The sequence below is a fragment of the Pongo pygmaeus genome, chromosome 9 (genome assembly GCF_028885625.2).
Source record: "Pongo pygmaeus isolate AG05252 chromosome 9, NHGRI_mPonPyg2-v2.0_pri, whole genome shotgun sequence".
NCBI classification, from domain to species: domain Eukaryota; kingdom Metazoa; phylum Chordata; class Mammalia; order Primates; family Hominidae; genus Pongo; species Pongo pygmaeus.
The window spans coordinates 76,400,431-76,426,506 of NC_072382.2; the positions used below are offsets into that span (position 1 = coordinate 76,400,431).

The 26,076-nt window shown below is 51.2% G+C and overlaps 1 protein-coding gene across 5 annotated transcripts in view; it reads right to left on the reverse strand.

The window, feature by feature from the left end:
• GDPD5 (glycerophosphodiester phosphodiesterase domain containing 5) overlaps window positions 1–26,076 on the reverse strand; it is a 92,148-nt gene that overhangs the window by 35,421 nt on the left and 30,651 nt on the right. For all 5 annotated transcript variants that reach the window (XR_010127598.1, XM_054440223.2, XM_063671222.1 and 2 more), the window contains exons 2-3: window positions 20,768–20,851; window positions 8,167–8,343 (exon numbers count right to left, since the gene is read on the reverse strand). Coding sequence is in view for 4 of the 5 variants with exons in the window: in XM_054440223.2 (XP_054296198.2) it covers window positions 8,167–8,283 (117 nt within the window). In the remaining variant the exon portion in view is untranslated. The remainder of the gene's footprint in view (window positions 1–8,166; window positions 8,344–20,767; window positions 20,852–26,076) is intronic.

Consider the following 26,076-nt stretch of genomic DNA (forward strand, 5'->3'; position numbering starts at 1 on the left):
AAAGCAGAGGAAACCAAGTCTCAGAGGAAGGAAGGGACTTGCCCAAGGTCACAAAGGGCACACATAATAGTGGAACCACAATTCACAACCAGGTCTGTGTACCTCCAGTGTCCCCAGCTGTCTCGGGGCAACAAGGAGCAGGACATGTAAATTATCCTTGTCTGACCAAGGTGGAAACAGGCTCAGAGGGACAGGGCCTTGCCTAAGGTCACACTTTGAGTCACAGGCTGCGCCAGAGCAGGGACCCTGGGATTTCAGAGTTAACTAAGATGTCAGAGATTATCTCGCCTCATCTCCTAAAGATCCAACTAAGAAATGGTGGAACTGCGATCTAAAGAAGGAGAATGGCCTGGAAATGTGGGCAAGAGATTAGGACATTAGTATATTAGTGCAAAAATGATGGGGACTTCAACTTATGGTGTTGGGACATCTGGATATTTATTTGGTAACAACTATAATTAGACCCCTACCTCACACCCCGTACCAAACTAAATCTGTGTCTCTCCTCTACATCCTCACCACCCTTCTCTTCCAGTCATCTACATACAAGTGTTGAGCCCTTAGACACTCAGAGATAAATCAGGCCACCCTGAGCTAAGACTGGCAGCAAACAGCTCCAATCCTGGGAATTGGTGTGGTGAGCAGGGCAAACACAGGTTGCTTAGGAGCTCACAGCCCGGATCCTTAACACTGTCAGTTATAGGAGGAGGGGTGAGCTAGAAGCCTTCCTGGAGGAGGAGGCACCTGCAGCAAAGTGGAAGGAAAGGGCTTATTGAGAGAACAAGGTTGGGAAACCTCAATCCAGACAGAGAAAAGGAGCAGAGGGTATGACGGCACAGAGCAAAGCAGGCTTTATTTTGGGGAACTGGCTCTTTATAGGCTTATAAAAGCTTTCCCTATGTAAGAGAATTAGCCTTCATACACGCTGTATATTTTTTCTTATATATCATTTGAATTAATTTTATTTACCATGCTTTCTGTGTAGAAATTTAAATTTTTATGTAGTCAAATCTATCCCTCTTTTCCTTTATACATTTTGCCTTTGGTACTGGATTTAAGAAGGGTGGCCCAATATCATATATTTAAGTAATATTTTACACCCACGATTTCTCGGCTTCATTGTTTACATTTCAATCTGCAATCCACCCATCCATCGACATCCATCTATATATAGATCCATATGGATGTCACGTGTGCGGAGAGAGGTTTAAAAGCCTTATCTCTAAAGCATGAAGACTAGAATTTCTTTTACATCTTTCCAAGTTGTTTAAATTTTTTCAACAAATGCGTGCCTTCAAAATGGGAAAAAATTTTAAAAATAGAAAAAAATACATCTTAATCCATCTGGAATTTATTTCGGTGTGAAGTAAAAGGCAGGGATCTAATTTTACTTTCACCAAATGGATGCTTCAGCTGTCCCTACATCATTTGTGATACTGGTAGTAATTTCTACATTCGTTCACCACACAGTGAGTTCTCAGATGCCTGTGGTTGTTACCAGGTTTTCCAACCTGGCCCATGGCAGCCCTTTCCCCCTTGTGCGGGCTCTGCCTGGCACAGCTCCATCCTGCTCAGCCAAGCCCTCTCCCCAGTGGTTCCAGCTCTTCTTTGAGGTCCCAGAGCCCAGCTGCGCCCTCAGCACATGGTCCTACAGAGACCAAGAGGGAGAGATTGAGGAGTGCCTACTCCTGAATCTGCCACCTGCAAGCTAAATCTTGGGCACCTCAGCTCTTCCAATGGTCAGCCTGTTCCACCTTCACCAAGTTCCAAATGGGGGAACTGATGCATGGGAAAGCCTGGGAAATGTCAGCTGGAAAGGGTACAGGGAGCTCCCAAAAGGGAGAGATGGGCAGGCTATGGCAGGATTACCCTGGCCCTGATCCGGGATATTTGGGGGAGGTGGTGGCCTGGGGAGGTTGAAGAGATATTGCAGCATTAGGGCCGAGCAAGGAAAGGGATTAGAATCCCCATCCCCAGCCGGCTCCTGACAGCCTAAGAGGCTGGATTTATTTTTCTGGACTACAGAGAGCTGGGCAATCAGGCCTCTGTCCTTGCTTCTGCTGGGGTGCACTCAGAGTGGTTCATTAGGCAGGAGAATGCAATTAAGTCCTGCCTGGAGCACCCTGTCTCTCCCAGCCTATCCCTTGGCTGGCATCAGCCCCTTGGGGAGACATGAGCAGAAGGGCTGAGGGGCCCTTAGGAAGAACCATCCCAGATCCCTTCATAGGACCCTGACCACGTCACAGGGTGGGTGGCCATAGTCCCCTGGTAATGCCCCATCTCCTGCCCCACCCTTGCTCAAGGTGTTCACAGAGTGTCATCAACAAGACTTAGCCACTTCCCCTGGAGTGTGGCATGGTCATGCCAGGTGCCCTTGGTGCTATTCCGAGAGGAGCTAGGCAGGGTGTGGGGGTTTCTTAAGGCAAGAGACAGCATGGCTTTATTGCAGTGATAAATCCCCACCTCCTCATGCTGCAACAAACCAGCCCCTCCTCTCTCTCTCTCATGGATGTAATAATATCATCTCCTAGTTTCTTATCCTTATAGGAATCCTGCAATTTTAGAAGTGGGAAAAATAAAGCTCAGAGGGCCTCTCTCTCACCCCTGCCGGGTCTCTTTTCCTCAAAGCACTGAAGGAGAGAAAGCCATCACTTTGAAAGTTTGTAGGCAGGGCACGTTTTCTGCAGGGTTGGAACAATGGTCTCCTTGGTACAAGACAGGAGGCAGATTCCTATCCATGATCTAATTGTATCTGTAGGACATAGATTCGTACCTCCACTTAACCCACAAGCAAGCTCAGGCCCAGAGAGGGTCTGGGCCTGACCTGAGATCACACACTCAGTCACTGGGAGGCAGGGTCAAGTTCAGGCTGCAGCTCCCTTGCCAGGAATGCATAGTGGCATCTGGCTCAATCCAGCCACACCCTGGAGCCCATCTCAAAGGCTGCTTCACCACTGAAGCCTGCCCTGATTTCCTGAGTGGGATCCATTCTTTCCAGCTCCATATCCTGGACACAAATCCACATGGCTGACAGGACAAAAAGTGGGGGCCAGCTGGGAACTTATCTCTTCCTCCCTCTTGTGCACTGGCAGAGCCCAATCCCAGCTCCAAGGGTGATCTGGGAGATCCCTCTGGCTGAGGCAGCACCCTCCACTGCCAACCACCACCAGGAGCACAGGAGGCAGCACCAAGAACGCAGCACGCACCCGTCCGCACATGTACGCCTACATTCTCTGCCAGCTCATTAGGGGTCCGGCCGCCCCACCTGGTCAGCAAGATGGCAGTCACATCCCCTAACCGCTTCCTCTCTCACTCGTGAACACATATGCTCAATCCTCTTTCCAGTCGTTTATTCAGTAAATCTTGTCCGAGGACCTCCTCTGAGTCAGGTCCCTGGAGTGTGCAGGCCCAGGCCCTGTCCTAAAAAGAGTCCAGTGGGAAACAAAAAATCACAATCCACCTGGCCAGCACAGGTCAACGTGCTGTGGAACCCCAGGGGAGCGAGGAAGGTGGGGAGAGCGAGCAGTGAGGAGAGAAAGGAAGGAGGAGGGCTATTTTTTGGCAGAAGTTGGGGGCATGGAGGGGGATTTGCAATGAGTCTTAAGGGGCAGAGAGGAGAAAGACAGGGCATTCCAAGCAGAGGGAATGGCAGGAGCAAAGGCCCAGTGCTGTGGCGGGTGAGGTTATCCTGGGGATGCGGAGAAGCTCAGGGTGGCTGGAGTGGACGAGCATGGAGGGGAAGGGGCAGAGGAGCTGGGGATGGATTTCCCTACAGCGAGTGTCTTCCTGCCAGGGTAGGGTGATGGGGGGCTCTCATCATATCCCATCATAGGAGGCAGGCAACTGGGGTTAGGGAGGCTTATTTGTCATTCTGCCCACCCCTCCTGTGCTATTCCTGGACGCTACTGAGACCGCTGTACTCTCACTCGCTCCTGGGGCACAGCATGGGTTCCCATCTCCAGGACCGGCCTCCATCCACCCACGCTGGGCATCATGGGAGGATGGGATTCACTGTCAGATAGTCCTTCATCTGCACCTCAGTCCACAGCCAGTCTGTTGATACCTTCTAGGTGTCTCTGGAATGTCTCCCCGGCCTGCATCCCTGTATATACCTCCTCACTCCCCACACAGACACCTGAGGCCTCACTGGCCCTCCCACCTCTACCTGAGGGCCCTCAGCATCCCCCACAATTTGACCACAGTGTTCCTCACACAGCCCGAGCCTGGCTCAGGCCCCCACTGCCCAGGATGAAGCCTAGACTCCTCAATACAGCTTCAGGCTCAGGCCCACTGAGCAGCACCCTTCCCCGTCCCTGCACCTGAGCCGGTGGACTGAAATCCTTTCAGTTCCTAAACACATGACACTCTCTTGTGCACACAGTTCCCCCTACCCTGAACACTTCCCCTGTCTGGGGAGATGGGGCCGATCCTCCCAGAGGCCAGCTCAGGCAAGCCTTCCCTGCCCCCAGGGTTTCCCCAGGCCTCCAAAATGATCAACCTGGGTGGTCCGGGTGTGTCTGATCTTGTCTGTTCCCCCACAAGCCTGGGGGCCCTTCAAGGGAGGGGAGAACCATGTCTGATATACTTATGACCCCAGAGCAGGTGACAGGACAGGTCTGTTGATTGAATAAGTAATCAGGGCACCCCAGACAAGACTGTTTGGTGTGGAACAGATGAGAAGGCACAGGCCTGGGGGTGTGATCGGGGTCAGTGCAGGCTGTGCCCTCAGCCCCTTGGCCTGAATAACTCCCTTGCTCTTCCTGGAGGAAATCAATTAAGATTATAGCAGCCTTCAAAAGGTAAATGTACTATGAAAGTGCAAGAATTGGCTATGGTAGTCTGTCTCTTTCAATGTCTCTGGCTGGGAAGTTCCTCCAGGCATCTGACCTATATCCCTCTCTATAGAGAAGCTGGTTTTGACACTGCCTTTTGCAGACACAGTCTTCAGGGGACCCTGTGGGGATGGCCTGAGAACAGTCTTCTGTCCTACCAAGTCCTTAATTGGCAGTATTAGAGTAATGAGTCACAGACAACAACCAATTAATTATCCCCAGTTATAAAAAGCTCTACTTCCCCTTCCTGGCTGTTGAGTGAGCCTGGCCTCCTGCTGCCAGGCTCCTCCACGCCTCAGAACTGGGGGCAAGAGAAGAGGCTATTTCACCTCTCTGGTCCTTGGTTTCCTGCTTCTTTATTTGTTCAGTGTGTGTCCTGGGGGGCTGGGGGGCAAAGGCTTGGAAGAGGTGGGAATGTGTCAGGCTGGGGGACAGGAAGGAGGAAGACCAGCGTGGATGGAGAGGAAGGGGCCCTTCCCAGGCTCTCTCCACGCACCCTCTCCATTCCCCAGGATCCACTTCAGGGCCCAGGGCTGGATCATAACCAGGGAAACACTGAGGATTCCAAGCCTGGCATTCAAGGCCACTCCCCATCTTGTCCCAAATGCTCCTGGCCCAGTGCTCTTTCTCCTCCATCAGGCAACTTCCCAAGTCCCCTTGCCTTTCTTCTTCCAGCAAACTCTCACTTAAACCCACATCTTCAACACACGCTATCTTCCCTAGTCTCCAGCAGTTTAGACTGCAAATCTATCATCAGCCTGTGTGACTGATTTCTCCATCTGTAAAATGGGCACACAATTAAACATGGCCCATGGAGATGTTACAACAATGACTAGGGCAATGCATGTAAACGGTTTGCTCCCTGCATACAGTAGGTACTCAATAAATGTTAACAGATACTGTTACTTTCATACTTCATTTTCCAGCCTGAGAATGAGAATAAAATGCCTCGTGACTCTCCCACCTTTCAGCCCATTTCACAGATGAGACCCAGGGAGATCGGGTTTCACAGGAGTTGAACCCAGGCTTCTCTGAGTTGGGAGATACAGGGGGAGAATCCCCCCTGGGGCTGGGGTGGTGAGAATAAGGAGACACACCAGGCCCACTGGAAGAGCCCTCTCCACCACCCCTCAGCTCAGGCAGCTCTCCTCTCCCTACCAGCCCCCGCAGAGCTCACGCAAGACCTCTATTTGTTCAGCGAAATTTCTGGAGCCCCTACCCTGCACCAGCCCTGTCTTTGAGACACCAGATCGCTATTCCTTCATTGTGAGAGTCCAGCCCCACCGCTGCCCTCACTCAGCTGCCTCAGGGAGGAATAGGGAGAGAAAAGAGAAACGGGGAGAGAGAGAAAGGATGAGGGGCAGAGGCTGGGAACCAGGAAGTAGGAGGAGACAGGGGGCGGAGCAAAGTGAGCAACTGCAGGGAGAAAGGGGCGGGGGAGCAGAGGATGCTCATCTTCAGCTGTGAGTTTGGGGTCACCTGAGGTGAGCTCAGCCCTTTCTGCAGAGGCGCTGCCACCCAGAGCTGCTGTAAAGCCCTATACCCTCTCCTAGCCTAGCTCATGGCCCCCTGCTACCCCTCCAGCCTTGGCCCCAGACCCCTGCCTCAGATTGGTGACCCAGACCCTAGCCTTGCAGGGCACATTCTGTTCTGGTTCTCAGTCAGCTCAAAACCAGCCTCAGCCCACTTCCTCCACTCTGGGCCCTATGCTGGCTGCAGCCAAGACCATCACTTCCTGACTCCATGCCTATGACTGGCTGGCCTTGGGACCACCAAGGGGATGAGACTTCTGGGAGATACGCCTTCCCCAGCGTCTGCCCTGATGGCCAAGGGGCTTCCTGCCTCGGAGCTCAGCCATCCTTCTTCTTGCCTTAGCCTCAGCTGTCTCCCCACCCCATTCACACCAGTGGCTGCTGGACCTCCATTGCCCAGGTCCAGATCCAGAACAGAGTGTGGAGCACGGCAGAGTGGCCACAGGATTCTGAAGCCAAGATCTGGAATGACCTGTTTCAATGGCTAGTCATAGCTGGCACTGTGCCGGTCATGTTACAGCCCTCATCACATGTCATGGCCCAGCGGCTCCTTGAGAGGGGTGTGTCTCCCCTCCAGTTCACCGTTGAGGGAGCTCACAGGCAACTAGATTCAAGTAGAGGAGGCAACACCAAAACCTAAATCCATCTGACTCCAGAGCCCATGGCCTGTGCCCCTCCACATAAGAGGGAAAGCTGTGACATATGGTATCTCAGAGGGCTTCCCAGCGGGGGCCTGGAGTGGAGAGACCAGGGCTCTAGTACTGGCGTTGCCAGGGGCCTGCTCTGTGGCCTTGGGCAGCCCCTTCCCTCTCCTTTGCCTCAGTTTGGCCACTTGGCTCCTCTGTGGCCAGGAGTGGGGAGATGGCAATGAATCAGGCCTGGTGCCCACCCTGGCAGTTCCTGCATTTCACTATTTGGAGGTGATGAACTCAGGCTCCTCAGTCTAGGGCTCTATCTGTCATCAGCACAGGCAGAGGAGGGCAGGCAGGTGGATAATCTTCCCCAACCTCCCCAGACAGACAGCCAGGCCTACTGGGCCTCTGACATCAGCGGCAGCCACTGCTCCCCACCCCGGCCCACACCCTGCCACCCCCTGGCCACTCCAGCCTCTTCTGGGGCTGGCTGAATTTAGAGGCTGGCTTCTTTTTCAGACAAGCAGGAAGGAGGAGGAAAGTTGTTCTCCAGACAGTAAAGCTTTTAGATAAACACCACACAGGAATTGGGTTCCTTCAGAGAAGAAACTAGATCCACCGGCTGACAGCGCCCCAGGGACAGGAATGCAGCTTAGGTCTGGCCTGGGAAGCCCAGCACTGAAGGAGGCTTTCTTTATCCGGCTGTGCACCTGCTGCCAGCTCTGGCAAGCCTGTGGCTCAGGTGACTGAGCCCTGGTGCCAGACTGTGGCCCTGCCAGCTCCCAGGCTCCAGGATGGCCAGGCCCACCTCCTCAACCTCTCCTCCAGCACCCGCCTGTTTGCCTGCCTGCCTGCCTGTCAGGATCTGCCAGGCAGCTGAGGACTTCCGCTCACCTTGGGGTGACCCTTCCCTTCTGGAGCAGCCCAACCTCAACAACGTCCGAGGAGAGTTAACAACTTGTCAACAGGACGAACTCCTTCCCTGCCCTCCTGGTCAGTAGATTCTGGAATTACTATGAGCCCATTTTACAGAGAGAGAAACTGAAACCCAGAAAGGCCATTGGCCTGTCCAGGGCGAGTCAGCAGAGACAGAGCTAAGACCCCTCCCCCAGCCCCTCAGGCTTGCTGGGGCTCACTGGGTCCCTCTGACCCTGTTCCAGGGTGGCTCACCGGCGTGGTATCATCATGGGAGCGCTGGTAGCGCTTCCAACGGCAGCCGTAGATGCCCGTGAGGCAGGAGAGGCACAGCTGTGGCTCGTAGTACTGCAGGGGCTGGTGTCTCACCATACTCGTGCCCACGGCCCTGGCGCCTGGCCCTCAGGCGCCCATGGAGGCCCCCAGCTTGTCCTGCAGGAGGAAGCACAGGGCAGTGAGGCAGGGGAAGGGTGAGGAGTCAGGCACCACACAGCAAGTCATTGTAGCCTAGGTCAGGGAGGGTCACCCCTGCTCAAAGCACTGCAGTGGGGCTCCGTCTCACTTGGAGTCACAGGCCCACCCTTGCAGGTCCCCAAGGACCTGTCCTCTGCCTCCTACCCAGGCCCTCATCCTCCCTACTCCTTCCCCTCCAGCCACTCCTGACCTCTTCCATGTTCTTCACTGGCCTAGCATGCTGCTGTTCCCTCTGCCTGGAATGCTCTTCCCTTAGAAACCCACATGGCTTCCTCCTCTTTCCCCTCCTCTCTTCAGGTCTTAGCTCAAATGTCCTTTTCTTTTCTTTTTGAGATAGAGTCTTGCTCTGTCACCCAGGCTGGAGTGCTGTGACACGATCTCGGCTCACTGCAACCTCTGCCTCCTGGATTCAAGCAATTCTCTTGCCTCAGCCTCCCAAGTAGCTGGGATTACAGGTGCCCACCACATCTGGCTAATTTTTGTATTTTTGTAGAGCTGGGGTTTTGCCATGTAGGCCAGGCTGGTCTCGAACTCCTGACCTCAGGTTATCCACCCGCCTCGGCCTCCCAAAGTGCTGGGATGACAGGCATGAGCCATGGCACCTGGCCACATGTCCTTTACTCAATGAGACTGTCCCAGATCACCTTCTGTAAAACTGTAGCCCCTTCCCACATTTCCTAAGTTCCTTCCCACGTTCTCAGCTTTGTTTTCTCAATCATGTCCTTAAATATAACTTGCTTATTTTTCCTGTCTGTCTACCCTACTATAATGCAGTTTTCATGAAGGCAAGGATTTTTGTCTGTTGTATTTTCTGCTGTATTCCCAGTAACTTGAACAATGTTAGCACATAGCAGACTTTCAAAATAAACATTTTAGAAGAAATTATCATATAAGCTGAGATGTGTTGAGCACTTAAAATACACCAGGCACCGTGTAAATACTTTACATTTATTGTTCCATCTCATCAGCACAACCATCTGAAGTGGCAGGTTCTGTGTCCTAAACCCATTTGACAGTTCAACAAACCGAGGCTCAGAGAACAAGGAGTAATGCCTGGCTGCTGTCCCATAACTGGACTGTAGTCAATCTAGGAACTGCTCTAGTGTCCCAAAGTATTCATTCTCCAGACACAGGGAGCCCCCCTAGCCGGGTGGGGCCTGTGAGAGGATGGTATAGCAGCAAGAGGTGTCTTGAGGGTTGAAGTGTGGCTGCCAGAAGCTACTGCCCCAGCCCTGCTTGGCACCCTGGAGATATCTGTGGGAGCCTTGGCCTCTGGGGGCCAGTGTTGGTCAAGTGTGACCAGGTGGCAATGGGCTTGGGGCACCTCACACACCCTGAGTATCAGGTGTCATCCAGTCCTCCACACCACTGTGAGTTATTCTTATTCCATTTTGCCGATAACAAACCTGGGGCTCAGAGCAGAGAAACTACATGCCCAGAGGTGCACAGCTATACTGAGGTGTCAGGACTCCAACACTGGCCTGTGGGACTCCAGAAACTCAGTCATATGTTCTGTACCAGGCCCTGTCCGAGGCCCTGGAGACAATGTGAGCAGGACACACATAGGCTCCTAGGGCCCTGAGAGGGCCAAAGAGGGGAACAACCAGGCATTGTTCCAAGTGCTTTCCATGCAGAAACTATAACAGCAGCCCTAGGAAGGAAGGAAGTATTTGCATTTAAAAAATGGAGATATAATTCACATGCCATAAAATTTACCCTTTTAAAGTATACAATTCAGTATTTAATATACAGTATTCAATTTTTGGTATATTCACAAGTTGTACAACCATCACCACTATCTAATCCCAAAACAGTTTCACCATCCCAACAACCCCCCACCCCTTTCTCATGCACTGTCACTCCCTATTTACCCTGGCCTCACCCCTCTGGCCCTGGCAACTGCTCATCCACTTTCTGTCTCTATGGACTTGCCTATTCTAGAGACTTCGTATAAATGGAATCATACAATACGTGGCCTTTTGTGTCTTGCTTCTTTCACGCAGGATAATGTTCTCAAGGCTCATCCATGTTATAGCATGGATCAGCATTTCATTCCTTTTTATGTCTAACATTCTGTTGTATGGATCTACATTTTGTTTATCCACTGATCAGCTGATGGACATATGGGTTGTTATCACTTTTGGGTTGTTATACATAATGCTTCTATGAATGAGTTTTTTGTGTGAACGTGTGTTTTCATTTCTTTTGGGTACACATTTCTTTTGGGATAGAATTGCTGGTCACAGCACTTTGGAAAGCCAAGGCAGGTGGATCACTTGAGGTCAGGAGTTCGAGACCAGCCTGACCAACATGGTGAAACCCCATCTCTACTAAAAATACAAAAATTAGCTAGGCATGGTGGTGGGCACCGGTAATCCCAGCTACTCGGGAGGCTGAGGCAGGAAAATCGCTTAAATCTGGGAGGCAGAGGTTGTCAAGATCGCACCACTGCACTCCAGCCAGGGTGACAGGGCGAATCTCCATCTCAAAAAAAAAAAAAAAGAATTGCTGTGTCATATGGTAACTTTTGTTTTTGAGATAAGGTCTTGCTCTGTTGCCCAAGCTGGTGTGCAGTAGTGCAATCATCGCTGATGGCAACCTCAGACTCCAGGGCTCAAGTGATCCTCCTGTGTTGCTGGGACTACAGGTGTGTGCCGCCACACCTGGATCTTATGGTAACTTTTATGTTTAACCTTTTGAGGAACTGCCAAACTGTTTTCCAATGTGACTGCACCATGTTACATCCCCAAAGTATCATCATCATCATCCCCATTTTATAGATGAGAACTCTGAAGCACAGAAAGGTTGAGCCACTTACCAAAGGACACCCAGCAGAGCCAGGATTCATATCCACGCAGGCTGGCTCCAGGGACCTTGCTCTAACCCATGGGCCTGCCAAATCTGATCTGCCGCCTATTTTTGTACAGCCCAAAAGCTAAGAATAGTCTTTATGTTTTTAAATGGTTGTGAAGAGTCAAAACAAAAATATCTTGTGACATATGAAAATTATATGAAAGTCAAATTTCAATGTCCATAAATAACATTTCATTGGATGCAGCCATGCTCATTCATTTATGTATTGTCTACGGCTGTTTTAACTGTAACTGCAGTGTTGAGTAGTTGCCACAGAGACCATATGGCTTGCAAAGCCTAAAATACTGACTGTCTGGCCCTTTAGATGGAAAGTTTGCAGACTCCTGCAGTCACTGGGCTCTAATGGCCCACGAGCCTTATGGTAAGTGCAGTGTATGATGGAGGGAGGAAAGGGAGCCTGTGGGCACTGACCAAGGTGCAGGGAGGGTCAGAGTATGCTGCCTGGAGTCAGCACTGAGCCAAGGCCTGGTAGATGAGCTCCTAAGATGCCACTCTCCAAAGCCCCAGGGGCTGCACCGTAGGAGCACGCTGGGCTTCAGGCCCACTCACTACTTCCACCACCAGGTCTCACTCAGGGCCTCTGCCTGTCCCTCCAACACCACCACCCAATGCTGACTTCACCTCAGTGTGGAGATTACAGCCTCCAGTCCGAGGGGGAAGATGCATTAGCGGCTTGCTGGGAATACTGAATGACCCGGAGTCTCCTGAGTGCTGGGAATTGACTGCTGCAGCCTCTGTTCCGGGGAGCCCTGGGGAGGCATGTGGACTATGGTGCAGCTGCTGGGGCTTCCCTGAGCCAGGGCCTGGGGGACAGGCTGGGGTGGGGACACAGCTTGGCTCCCATGGGGCTAGAGAGACCATGGGTGGGGCTTGGTGTAGGGTGCTCTCAGCTTTACTATACTCCAGATTTGGGGAGTGTTGCGTGCCCACATAGGCACCCCCACATTCCCAGCCTTCCCACAGGGGTGGGAGGCCAGGGTCCACAGCCAGGGGAGCCAGATCTCACCCTGTGCACTCCCCAGATGGGGGTCTCTACTGTCATGTCAGCCACTGCATCTGCCCCCACCTCCCCAGGAAGGGAGGAGGCGGGTGCAATGTGGAAAGAAGCCTAGCTTCATGCTGCCTCGCATTGACTTGCTCTGTGGCTGGGGCCACTCAGGCTCTTCCCTGAGCCTTGGTTTCTGAATCTGTAAAAGCAGGTAACAGCTTCTGCCTTGACTTCTATAGGACACACAATTGGAGGCAGGGAGGGGGAAAGGTGCCAGGAGGTACTGCAATGCTGAGGTACAACAGGTGGACATCCTGCAATGCACGTGGGAGCCCGCCCCAGGTTCCCTTGCCTTCACACTCCTTTCCGGGGACTCCCCTGCCCCTGGGACTTATTCCCACATGTCCTCTGCCTGCCCCTCCCCTGTCCCCACGACTGCACGTTCCAACCCACCCAGGAATGGAAATTCCATTTCAAACCTGGAAAAGAGGGAAGTAGAAGTGCGTGCATCATGCCTCGGCCCAGAACTTCGCTGATTCTGGCTCTCAGAGTCTCCTCTCCCCCAGGTGCATTTTTGTCCTGTTCATAACTGTAGGGGATTCTCTGGGACGCAAACCTCTTCTCTTTCTTCTGTATGCTCTCCTGGCTGTGGCCATCTTGTCCACTCTCACGGCTTCAGTTACTAGGTGCTGCCAAGGCCACCCAGGCTCTGCCTCTGATCAAGATAGCCAGCAGCTCCTGGATGTCTCCAGCGGTGTCACCGAGGCCTTGCAGACCCTTTTCTCAAGGCCCTTTTCTCGCCATCCCCACAGCCACTCCCATGTTCAAGGCCTCATCTCCCCTGGCTGGGGACTCCTCCAGATTCCTTGCTATCAGCCCCATCCCTCCAATCCATACTCTTACCTGCAGCTGGACTGAACTTCTTAACAGGCAGTGACCAGGATCTGACCCCTACTGCTTTTCCAGCCTTGCTTCCCTTCACCTGGTGAACACCTCCTGATCCTTCAAGTGTCAGATGTTCCCTCCTCCGTGGAGGCCCGGTTTGGTTAGAGGTCTCCCCAGCCTTCCATATCCCTGGCATGTCCCTCCCTCTTACCTGGGCACACTGTGAGAGCACCGTGGACATGCCTGCCTCCCCCATGGGATGGTCTGCGTTAACCCCATGTCCCCAGGGAGCAACACAGGGCAGCAAGAGCAGGAAGCACTAGGGACTTCTTGGACCATACTTCAGAGAAGTTCCCAGAAGTTCTGCTAACAGAGGCATGCTGCTCACACCACACTCGGCAGCCAGGACAAGCTCTGAGACGGGACTCTCTCCACCATCCCTCACCAGCCCATCACCTCCCCTCCCCTTCCTGCCAGGGATAATGGCATTACTTAGGTCCAGTCGATTTCTCCAAGCTACGTCCCAGGGCTGCTGATACCAGCCAAGTTCCCAGGAAATCCCCTGCCAAGAGCTACTTCTGGCTCTGGGACAAGAGAACGCTCTCACCTCTGAGCCTGATGTCCAAGGCCCCTCCCCAGCCCAAAGTCCTATTTTCTGTCAGAATTCCTGGCCCCTACCCTGTACTTGCACAGCCTCCTGCTTGCACAGGGAAAAGCAAGAGTCCATGACTAAGATGGAGTAAACACGCACTATGGAGCAGAGGCAGGATGCTGGGATGGGCGTGCACCTCCGGCGTCCTGTCCCATCCTCACATCCCAGGACGAACCTGCCTGCTCCCCTACCCTTTTTCCCTCCCATAACTGCCAGGCCCACACTGTGCCCCGCAGACTGCACTGCACTGCTCTCAGCCCCTTTTCTGATCATGAAGTGCCTGGATTCTAGCCTGGTCACCCTCAACTGACTTGCTATGTGACCTTGGACAGGTCACTACCTCTTGCCTGAGCCTTACTTTACCCATCGGGGGAATGAGGACTAAATGGGGTAATACATGGAAGTGCTCAGGTCTGTAATAAAAAGGAATTGAGGCAACAACATGGATCTTGAAGACGTCATGCCAAGTTCACAAAAGGCCACATATTGTATGATTCCATGTATAAGAAATGACCAGAATGGGCAAATACTGAGACAGAAAGTAGCTCAGTGAATGCCAGGGGCTGGGAGGATTGGGGAGGAAAGGCAGAGTGACTGCTAATAGGTGTGGAGTTTCTTTTTGGGCTGGTGAAAATGTCCCTGGCCGGGCGTGGTGGCTCACGCCTGTAATCCCAGCACTTTGGGAGGCCGAGGAGGGTAGATCACTTGAGGTCAGGAGTTCGAGACCAGCCTGGCCAACATGGTGAAACCCCGTCTCTACTAAAAATACAAAAATTAGCCGGGCGGTAGTGGCAGGTGCCTGTAATCCCAGCTATTTGGGAGGCTGAGGCAGGAGAATCACTTGAACCCTGGAGGCGGAGGTTGCAGTGAGCTGAGATGGTGCCACTGCACTCCAGCCTGGGCAACAGAGTGAGACCCTGTGCGCCACCATCCAACCCCCCCACAAAAAAAGAAAATGTCCTGGAATTAGTGGTGATGGTTGCGAACTTTATCTCAATAAAACTTTTTTTGTTTAAGTGCCCAGGTCTGGAAGTCACATGAATGTCTGCACTAGTTGTGAGGTGCTGCGAGGTCAGTGGCAGCTGCACCAGAGGGGACAACAGCCTGGAAACCTTGGCTGTACCTGGGCCCCCTCCACTCCTACCCAGGCAGGGTCTTCAGACCCCTCAGATTCTGGAAACAACTCTAGTTCCTTCCAAGGAACTCTTCTGCCAAATTAACCTGAATTGTTTCTGTTGTTTGCAATCCCAAACCTTGATTGGTATGAGGATATTCACTGTGTTGCCAGCTTTTAACAGGTTTTAAACCCTCAATAAATGTGTTCAAGAACTGATTGAGGTCAGGTGCCGTGGCTCATGCCTGTAATCCCAGCACTTTGAGGAAGCCAAGGCAGGAGGATCACTTGAGGCCAGGAGTTCAAGACCAGCCTGGGCAACATGGTGAGACCTCCATCTCTAAAAAAATAATAATAATAATAAAAAGAACTGGCTGAGCTAACATATGTACAGTGTGAGTACTACCATGCACAATGGTTACTGTTTGTTGTGCTAGCACTTGCTGCTGGGTGGTGTGGGTACTCCAGGTCATTGCTAGGTACTGTGCTGAGCATTGCATAGGCGTCCCCTCCCCTTACAACCTTCCTGAGCAAAGGCCAATGGTCTTACTTAACAGATTGCAAACATGGGCCTGAACGAATGGGCAAACCAACCACAGTGCATCCCACACAATGAGGAATATTATTTGGCAATAAAAAGGAGTCAGCTACTGAGCCACAAAAAGCAATGGAGAGACCTTGAAAGCATATTGCTAAGTGACAGAAGCCAATCTGGAAAGCTATATACCGTACGATTCCAACTAAGTGACGTTCTAGAAAAGGCAAAACTATGGAGGTAGTAAACAGATCAGTGGCTGTCAAGGACTCAGGGGGAAGGGAAAAATAAGTGGTGCTCAAGGAATTTTGAGGGCAGTGAAGCTCTTCTGTATGACACAGTAATGATGGACATGTGTCAAACCCCATAGAGTGTGCAACACGAGGAGGGAACCATAGCGCAAACATGGACTTTAGTCAATCATAATTAACCAATATTAGTTCATCAGTTGTAATAAATGTACCATATTAATATAAGATGTAAAGAATAAGCCAGACTGTGGGGAGGGGGAAGGCGGAGGAGGGTATATGGAAACTCTCTGTACTTTCCAATCAATTTTACTGTAAACCTAAAACTGCTTTTGAAAAAGTGTATTAAATACACACGCACACACACACACACGCACACACACACACACACATGTGTGCACGCGCACCCAAGAGGTTAGGTAATTCACCCAAGGCCAAACAGCTAATCATGGAGGAGGGAGGATTTGAACTCAGGGCTGTTGACTCTAAAGTCCAGACTCTCCATGGTTGCAGCCCCACAGGGTGGGCCTGTTCACATTTCTATCACCTTCCACGTCAATGCCAGCTGCAGCATCTGTAAAACTGCAAATTGTACCTCAAAGGGCCAAGCTCAGTATTTTGGTTGGTATCAGGAAAGCAAGGCAGAATGAGTCTAGGAACATTGGGGAGGAAAGGAAAAACCCCCAACAGTGCCAGGGCTGGTGGGGATGGGAGGCCGACTTTTGGCATTGTGCTAGGGCCCTGGGGAAGGGGGGCAAGCATGCAGATGGAGAGACACCCCCCTTCTCCTTGGCCGTGGCTGCCCTCGCAGGGCCTCAACCCCAGCCCAGCCCTGGGATGATGGTCTGAGGCTGAGCTCGAACACCAGTAGGCTGAGTGACTGCCCCAAGCCTCTGGCCTCAGTTTTCCCATCTGTATCATGGGAGGGTTTGAGCACCCTTGGCTGATCTCTAAGGGCCTTTCCAGCACTCAACTTCTAAAACCCTTTAGCTACCCGCTCTCTCCTCACCCCCAGTAGCAAAGCAGAGAGGGGGCTGCTCGAGGAAAAGGGAAGGCCAATCCCTGATCCCTCCCTGGTCTGACTGGGGAAGAGCCCCCTCTGCTTCCACGGCTAATCACTGGGCATCCTGACAGTCACCCTCCTGGGACACAGTTCAAAACTTGGATGAAAGTGGCAGGAAGGCCCATACCAAGGTTAGGTGCCTGGTTGTCCTCAGCACCAGGGCAGAGCTCTGGCCTCCACCATCTTTGATAGGGATCAAGGTATAGGTACATTGTGGCCTAGATGACTCACAAATAGTGATGACCCCAAACTTCCCTTACAGTAAAATGCCAGGCATGAAAGGTGCAGGGCCATGGTGACTTGTTTCCATAGGGCTCCAGGATCATGGCCTTGGAGCAGGACCAGGGCCTTTCTGTGGTCCTTCCTCACCACTTCATCCATCCCTGCTCCCAACCCAGCTGTTCCTGTGAAACCACCTTAGCCCTGGAGCCCCTCCACCTATCCTCAATGCCTGGCAAACTCCTGCTCATCTCAGCTCAGGTAGCCCCTCCTCCAGGAAGCCCTTCCTGACTGGGTCACGATCTCTTCTGGATCCCACAAATCTGTGTTTCCTGACCACTGTGTAGGGGCTTCCGGGAGATGGTGAGATCGATGCAGAATTCAGAAATGAGAAAAGATTTGCAGCACAAAGGGGAGAAGGAAGGGCATTTTAGGTAAGGAGACAGCACAGCGGAAGCCTAGGTGGCAGGGAGGGCAGTGATTGAGCCTTCTCCCAAGGCAGAGGGCACTCCAAACAGCTCACCAAGTGGACCGTTTCCCAAAACAAAACAACCAAACCCAAACCTACAAAACGAATCTCTGGCCCCAGGGCGAGGGCTGGAGGTGGGTGAGACAGGAAAGATTCTGGAAGAAGCCCAGCCAGTGAAATGTGGAACCCACCCATCCCCGGCCCTGCCCTGTGCTCTCCAGCCCCAGCCTCCTGCAGGTAGCTTTTCCGGGGTGCTCACGACTCAGTCTATTTTCCATTGCATAGCCTCATTCGATGGCTTGAACGGAGAGATCCCGGCTGCCACCAACTCACTGTACAGCCTTGGGGAAGTCGTTCCTCTCTGGGCCTCAGAGAAAGCCCTAGATTCTAATGGAACGTGCAGAGAAGGTAACCAGACCTAGGGGCAGGAAGGAATTCTAAGTCACAGGGGCAGCTGCCAGTGGGGAGAGGCTCGGGGAGGAGGTGCCTGGAAGGAGGCAGGGAGAGAGGCTTTGAGGTGAAGAGGCAGGTGGGGCCTGTGCCACCCAGGCCCTGCAAGCCTCCTCATTCTCTGGGGAAATGTCACTCAGTGGCCAAGGCTGGGGCTCAGCCAGAGCCTCCAAGAATCAATCATGCCATAATTAAGGTCACTATTAATCTCTTTCCATGGTGATGCCAGGGCCTCCTGTTTACCCAACACTTCTGTCCCAAGAGACCTCTGATTGCCATTCCTCTCGGGAGGAGGCTGGCAGGGCCCAGAGGCGAAGGTAGACTAGCTCTTCCCCAGCTCAGGAGCCTTCCCAGGGGCCTTGGGTTCTCTTGGTACAGAAAGGACTTCTCTTTCCCAGGTCAGGGATATGAGCTTGGGCTGAGTAGTCACCAAAAGTGACCTGGCCTTGCCCAGAGGGCACAGCTTAGCATCTCAGAACTCAAAATCTCAGGCTCCAAATGCCCCAAATTGGACCTCTAGAATCACTTCACCCAAGACTCACAGTGTCATGGAATCCTTATTGAATAATTCCACTGGTATCTTCAAATTATCCCTGGATTTCAAACTGCTAAGTCACAAAACATCAGCACCAAAGTCCTGGAGGCACTCCATCCAGCCTCCCCTTCCATTCTCCAGTAAGAGCTGGAGAACTCTTACTGGTGGTTCTCCAGCCTCTCCAGACCGGCCAGTGGCTTCCCTAGACTCACATACTCCTAGTGACAGGCCCCTCCCTCCCTGGAGGGCTGAGTAGTTTTCTCCAAGCCACCAGGACTGTAGGAAGGCCATCCTAAGAAGAGATCCTGCCCCCACCCCCTTCTCCCCCAGTGACACTGACAGGTTCTCTGGGGAGCAGGCAGAGCCAGTGAAGGGCCCTGGGACTACTACTCGGGGGTAGTAGAGACTTTCAGCATCCCCCACCCTCAGTTTGACTTGTGCAAGCCCCTTCCAGGAGCCCAGTGGTTCAGCCGCAGGGGCCAGGCTGGCTTTTTCTGATGGCTCTTCCTAAGTCCCTGGGAGAGGGGAGTGGGAAAGTGGGGCACACCAAGTAAATGAAAGGGGGAGGAGGAGGAGGAACGTGAGTACAGTGGAGACTTGTACAGAGCAATCTGTCCTCTGTCCTCTGTCCTCTCCTGCTCCTCCTCGTACCACTGTGCTCCAAAGACACCACCTACCCAGCTTTCCCACCTCCATGCTTTCACTCAGGTTGGGCCCTCTGCCAGGAAAGCCCTCCCCAAATCTCAATCCAAATCCCATCCATCTTAACAAACAGACCCTGTACAAAGCTTAGGCTACTTCCCCCCAACAAAAGCCCACTGCCTCCTCCTTTTTGTGCTCACATCATCTGGCAGAGCTCCTGAGAATGATCACAGGCCTCAGTGCGCTGTAATTATCTGCTTCCGTGGCTGCCTCGCCCACCAGACTGAGAGCTTCTCCAGGTTCAGACTTCTGATCCACTTGCCCAAGCTTTTCTGAAGACCTATAGTGTCTGCAGCCCCACACCTGGTGATGGGGACACAAGATATGCCAGGCCCTGTCCTTGCTAGAAGAGTCACTGTATAGGGGACCTATGTCCCCTGCACTGGACCTGGCACCAGGGAGGTACCTATTTAGTTGTCAGTCAAAAAGCTGGTTAAATGCGAGACAGAAGGCAAAAAAGAACCAATCAAAGCATCTTACACCTCACAACTGCAGAGCCACTTCTGAAAGCCTGAATTCTGCCTCTGAATAATAATTAGCCTTTTCCCAATTTACAGAAAAAAAAATTAAGTTACTAACAAAAAAAAAAAGACTCAATTAGGTACTTTTCTCTCACAAATTTTTCTTAAACTTCTGATATCCATTTGCACATTTCTATACCATATCTAGTGTAAGATGACCTCAGATCTAGCACAGGATACTAATTTCATCACTGTCATGAACATCACTACTCTTCACAGTCTTCTGCAAAGAGCAGCAGTCTCTCTGCTTCCAGGCAGGTCCGAGAACCTGGGGCCTAAACTTTTCCTCCTTTCCTTCAAATGTCCAGCTTTCGCCTTGGTGACCAATGAAAACCGAGCTTGCTCGAATGCTGAGGAAGAAAGTCCCAGGAGCTGGCTGGCCCACCTTGAAGGTTCATGCCAATTCCATGATATAAGGCCTCCAAATCCACTATTTGTCATTCATTCCTTTGGAGGAAGCATCACTTTCTCTAGGATTCTCTTTTAAAATATAAATCTTCTCTGGAGTTGGAAGCCCATTCAACCCTCAGATTGGAGGTTAAGGAAACTTAGTTTAATGCTGGGCTCTTGAGAGGCAGTAAATCACAGGGTTTGTGAAGAGGTCAGCCTGCCTGGGTTTTCATTTAACTTTTTTTTAGAGACACAGTCTCACTCTGTCACCCAGGCTGGAGTGTAGTGGCACAATCATAGCTCACTGCAGCTCGAACTCCTGGGCTCAGGCAATCTTCCTGCCTCAGCCTCCCAAGTAGCTGGGACTACAGGTGCGTGCCACCATGCCCGGCGACCTGCCTGGGTTTGAAACCCAGCTCTACCATGTATTTAATGGCGCAAGTTTCTAAATGCCTTTATACCTCAGCTTCCTTATCTATAAAGCGGGGATAACCATGGCATGAGCCTCATGGGCTTTCAGACAAGTACCTGGAACACTGTACTAAGCAAGAGACAAGTCTACTCAGAGCTTCAGTTTTTTCCTGTCCATAAAATGGGACAATAATCCCATTTATGCCTTTTTCATAAACTGTAGAGTGCTGCCCCCATGGGGGAGGTGGACATTGTGTAAGAACCCAGTCAGCTGCCCTCTGCAGCCTGTCTTGAACTCCTTTCTCCCTCCCTCCTTTTTTCTTTACCTGGAAGAAGATACCAGTGGCTGTGAGCTGGGCTCCTGGAGGTGTCTTGTCCACAGAGGTGGTGATATCACTTCACTGGGAGAGCTGAGAAGACAAGGGGATAAATCCAGTGAGTTCATTCATCAGTCCATCCTGCCTTCTACTATCCCACTCGACCCTTAGTGAGCACCTATCCTGTTCCCTCCCTGTGCTGGGTGTGGGGCCCAGTGATGGGTGACACCGAGTCCCTGCCCTGGGGAAGCCACAAAGCTGGTGGATGGGCTGACAGGACATACGTGATCTAATCCCCAGCCATGAAACCCGGCACATGAAATCCACCTCCACGCATGCTGCCCACAAACCAGCCCCAGGCCCAGACCCAGACAACCTGTTTCCTGAACCACTCCTGCCCCTCCAGGACCCACGGACCCAGGATCCAAAGCCCAGCCACCCTGGGGGCAGAGGCCCTTTCACGCTGCCCAGGGACCTGCTTCTCTGAGGTAGCTGCCAAACCAGCTGTTCTTCTAAAGCAGCCGCTAAGGGAAGGACGGTAGCCCGGAGGTGGGATCTGGGGCACCACAATTACATGCCTGAGCTCTGACTCATGCACCACCTCCCCCATCACCAGCTCCTGCAGCCAGCAGGGCAACCCCCCACCCAGGAACTGGGAAAAGAGATGGTGCCGACAGGCCACGGGAAGCAGAGGGGCCAGGAGAGGTGAGGAGGAGACTGCAGGCCAGCATTGCAGGCTTCCGAGGATGCTAACACCTTGTCTACTAGGGACACTGAGGCTTCAAGGACGGAGGTCTACCTACATCACATAGAGGCAGAGCCAGGGCTGGGACCTGAGCCTCCTGGTGCCAATATAACAACTCTCCCCAACCCAACTGGATTCTAGAGCCACACACCAGCAAGAAACACATAACCAAACACACACCTCTGTGTGTGAACCAGAGGTGGACAGAGCTGGACTCAGAGACAGCTCGGAAATGACAGCCACCGAGAGACCAGCACTTGAGACACTCCCAGGCCTGCCCCTCTGCACCTCCAGGTTTCTCACAGTGCCCTGAATGTACAGCACTTTACAGTTTATAAAACATACTTATTTCCTCTACCCCCTACAATGATCCTAAGGCCTAAGTGGCAGAGGAAATATAAATAGACCAGCGGCTTCTCCTCTAAACTTTAATGTTTGAGAAGCCATGGTCTATTTATATTTCCTGGGGCCTTGGACCTTGGAAACCTAGGGAACTTGTTAAAATGCAGTCTGACTCAGTTAAGTCTAGGCTGGGGCCTGAGATTCTGCATTTCTGATAAGCTCCCAGGTGACGCTGATGCTGCAGGTCCCTGGACCACAATTTGAGTAGCAAGGCCAGAACAAGTCAAGAGCATGGGACCTGGAGTCAAACTACACAAGTTAGAATCTTGGCTCTTACTGTGTAACCTTGGGCAAATTACTTAACCTTTCTGTGCCTCAATCTCCTTAGGTATAAAATACTACTACTAATAAAACCTACCCCATAGGGTCAATGTGGGGATTAAATTAGTTACCATATGTAAAACACTTAAAGTGACTTATTTCAGATTTTGAAATGGAGGTTCTGAGAAGTGAACACACTCAGCAAGGCGGCAGAGCCAGAATTCAAGCTCAAACCTACAAGCTGCACAAAATGTCATAGCCATCAAGCCCCTCCCTTATTTCAGATTTTGAAATGGAGGTTCTGAGAAGTGAACACACTCAGCAAGGCGGCAGAGCCAGAATTCAAGCTCAAACCTACAAGCTGCACAAAATGTCACAGCCATCAAGTCCCTCCCCCCATCAGACAGACATGGATATTGAGGTCCAGAGAGGGGCAGAAAACTGAAATGACCACCAGAAATTTCTCACCAGTGTGAGAAATACAAGTCCATGACTCCATCCCAGTGCTCCTTCCACCACACCTTACTGCCTGTCAGGAAGGAAAGTACCGCAGAGTCTCCCCAGGGTTCTCAGCTCTGCTGTCAGCCTTACCTGGGCCCACAGCTGCCCTGGAAACTACCTGTGGGGTTGGCTGGACGCAGAGGCCACCCCCATCCCCACTCTGTCCTCTCTCCATCCTGCCCACCAGGCTGGGTGAGGCAGAATGGTCTCACATCCTCCTGCCATTCCCCTCCTCCTACCTCCAGCCTGTGCCCACTGCCCTGTGTCAGGTCACCCAGCTGGGGTCTCGGGTAGAGGGTGACACGCCCGGGTCTGGCTCCACCCCCACCTTGCCTTCCCAGCACGGGGCCAATGGGAGCCTGTGAGTCACCTGAAGGAAGTGCTCGGCCCCAAACAGGAAGTGGCTCTTCAAGCAGAAAACCCCTGCAGGATCCCCCCAGTGCCCTGGAGCAGATGGCTTAGTAGTGGAAGCTGGTGAAGGAAGGGAAGCTGATTGGGACACAGCAATATCTACTCAGATTTTACCTGACATTCAAACTTGGGACTCACCCTCCACTTTTTGCTGCCTGGCCTGAGGACTTTTCTGCTGTGGACTGGCTATGTGTCTTAGGTACATCAGTACCCTCTCTGATCCTCATTCATAGGATCATCGACTGCACTAAAAGACTGCTATAACCTGGTAGTCTACATGAAATGAAGGGTTGGAGCAGGTGAATATAGGGTTTTATTTTATTTTTGAGACAGAGTTTCGCTCTTGTTGCCCAGGTTAGAATGCAATGGTGCAATCTCGGCTTGCTGCAACCTCCGCCTCTCGGGTTCAACTGATTCTCTTGCCTCAGCCTCCCGAGTAGCTGCGATTACAGACACACACCACGCCCAGCTAATTTTTGTATTTTTAGTAGAGACGGGGTTTCACCATGTTGGCCAGGCTGGTCTTGAACTTCTGACCTCAGATGATCCACCCGCCTTGGCCTCCCAAAGTGCTGGGATTATAGGTATGAGCCACTGCACCTTGCAAATATAGGGTTTTAAATGAATGAACAAATGCACATGAGTGAAATGAACGAGTGAATTAAGATACCTAGATATAAAACTCTAGCTACAGTGTAAGATCTATCATTTGTCTATTGTTCATTGTAAGATAGAGAACTCTTTATTGGCAAGAAGACCCAACCCCCGAACACTCTTAGACAGGGAAAAGGGGCCCCCACACATCACACACACACACACATACACACACACTCACAAATAAATTCATTAGAGTACACAGGAGCCTCTGTCACGTTACACTCGTGACCTGTAATCCTAAACATTCGCTCCTGACTTACACCTCTAAGGCCCTAGTTAAACTCTTCTCTGTTTTTTATTTTTTTATTTTTTTAAGGCATGAGTTGCGGCCTGGGTCTCACTATGCTGCCCAGGCTGGAGTGCAGTGGCTATTCTAAGGCAAATCATGGCATACTACAGGCTTGAACTCCCGGACTCAAGCAACCCTCCCACCTCAGCCTCCTGAGTAGCTGGGACTACAGGCATGCTACCATGCCAGGCCTCTCCATTTCTTGAACTTGAAGAACAAAAGGTGATTCTGTTAAGATGCTGTGAAGGTCTATGGGTCGTGTTGCTGCTGAGGAGGGAGATGGATGCTGCTTGGGGGAGGAGTGCAGCGGGGGGGCCTGAGTGGCAAAAATATATAAGAGGGAGACAAGTTAGCTTGTCAAAGCCTTCCTCCCAGACAGCAGCGAGCACCAGTTTCTTGCATAAGCAAGCATCTCTATTCCGGTCTTGCTGTGCATCCTTTATTTTGGCATTTCTTCCTGCTCCAATTTGTGGTTCTAAAAGTACTCATGAATTAGTGTGATATTCACAAAAATGCACAAGGTGGCTGAGGAACATCTTACAATATTCTGCAACTCACATTACTCACATTAATGTAACATGAAGTCTGGTATTAATTCTTTAAATTTGCAACTAGATGGTCATTGAATACTAGAACTGTGAATAGTTTCATTTCTATAAAATTTTCAAGAATTGAATTAATATTTCATGTCTATTTAAAGATTTTATTTAAAAATCTGATCATTAATTGTGATGGGTATTGTTTTAATTTTAACAGATGATTTTATGGAATAAAAACACTCTTGAAAACATAAAATAAATTTTCCTATGTTTATATTTACATTCGTTTACTATTTTTTTTTGAGACAGAGTCTCGCTCTGTCACCCAGGCTGGAAGGCTGGAGTGCAGTGGTAAGATCTTGATTCACTGCAACCTCCGCCTCCCAGGTTCAAGTTATTTTCCTGCCTCAGCCTCCCAAGTGGCTGGGATTACAGGCATGTGCCACCACGCCCAACTATTTTTATATTTTTAGAAGAGATGGGGTTTCACCATGTTGGCCAGGCTGGTCTCAAACTCCTGACCTCAAGTGATCTGCCTGCCTCAGCCTCAGCCTCAGCCTCAGTGCTGAGATTACAGGTGTAAGCCACTGCATGTGGCCACAGTTCATTTTTATTTATTCCATAAAATCTTTACTTTAGCAAGATCACTAATTATATTGTTATAATCAAGATTTTCATCACTTGTGTTCTGTTGATGGCAATAATCTAAAAGACTAAAAGTAAAAGTGATTGTATTTAAAGTATATAAAATTTGATGGCCAGATGCGGTGGCTCACGCTTGTAATCCCAGCACTTTGAGGGCCTAGGCAGGCAGATCACCTGAGGTCAGGAGTTCGAGACCAGCCTGGCCAACATGGTGAAATCCCGTCTCTACTAAACATAAAAAAAATAGCTGGCGTGGTGGCATGCACCTGTAATCTCAGCTATTCAGGAGGCTGAGGCAGGAGAATCGCTTGAATCAGGGAGGCAGAGGTTGCAGTGCACTACCATCATGCCACTGCACTCCAGCCTGGGCAACAGAGTGAGACTCCATCTCAACAACAACAACAACAACAAAATATATATATAGGCTGGACACGGTGGCTCACGTCTGTAATCCTAGCACTTTGGGAGACCGAGGCGGGCAGATCACAAGGTCAGGAGATCGAGACCATCTTGGCTAACATGATGAAACCCCATCTCTACTAAAAATACAAAAAATTAGCTGGGTGTGATGGCACGTGCCTGTAGTCTCAGCTACTTGGGAGGCTGAGCCAGGAGAGTCGCTTGAACCCAGAAGGCAGAGGTTGCAGTGAGCCAAGATTACACCCACTGCACTTCAGCCTGAGTGACAGAGCTGTCACTCTGTCACACATGCACACACACACACACACTATATATATATGTCTGAATTTAATTATATATATATAATTTGAATATATATTCAATATAATCCTAGCTACTCAGGAGGCTGAGGAAGGAGAATCACTTGAACCTGGGAAGCAGAGGTTGCAGTGAGCTGAGATCGTGCCAC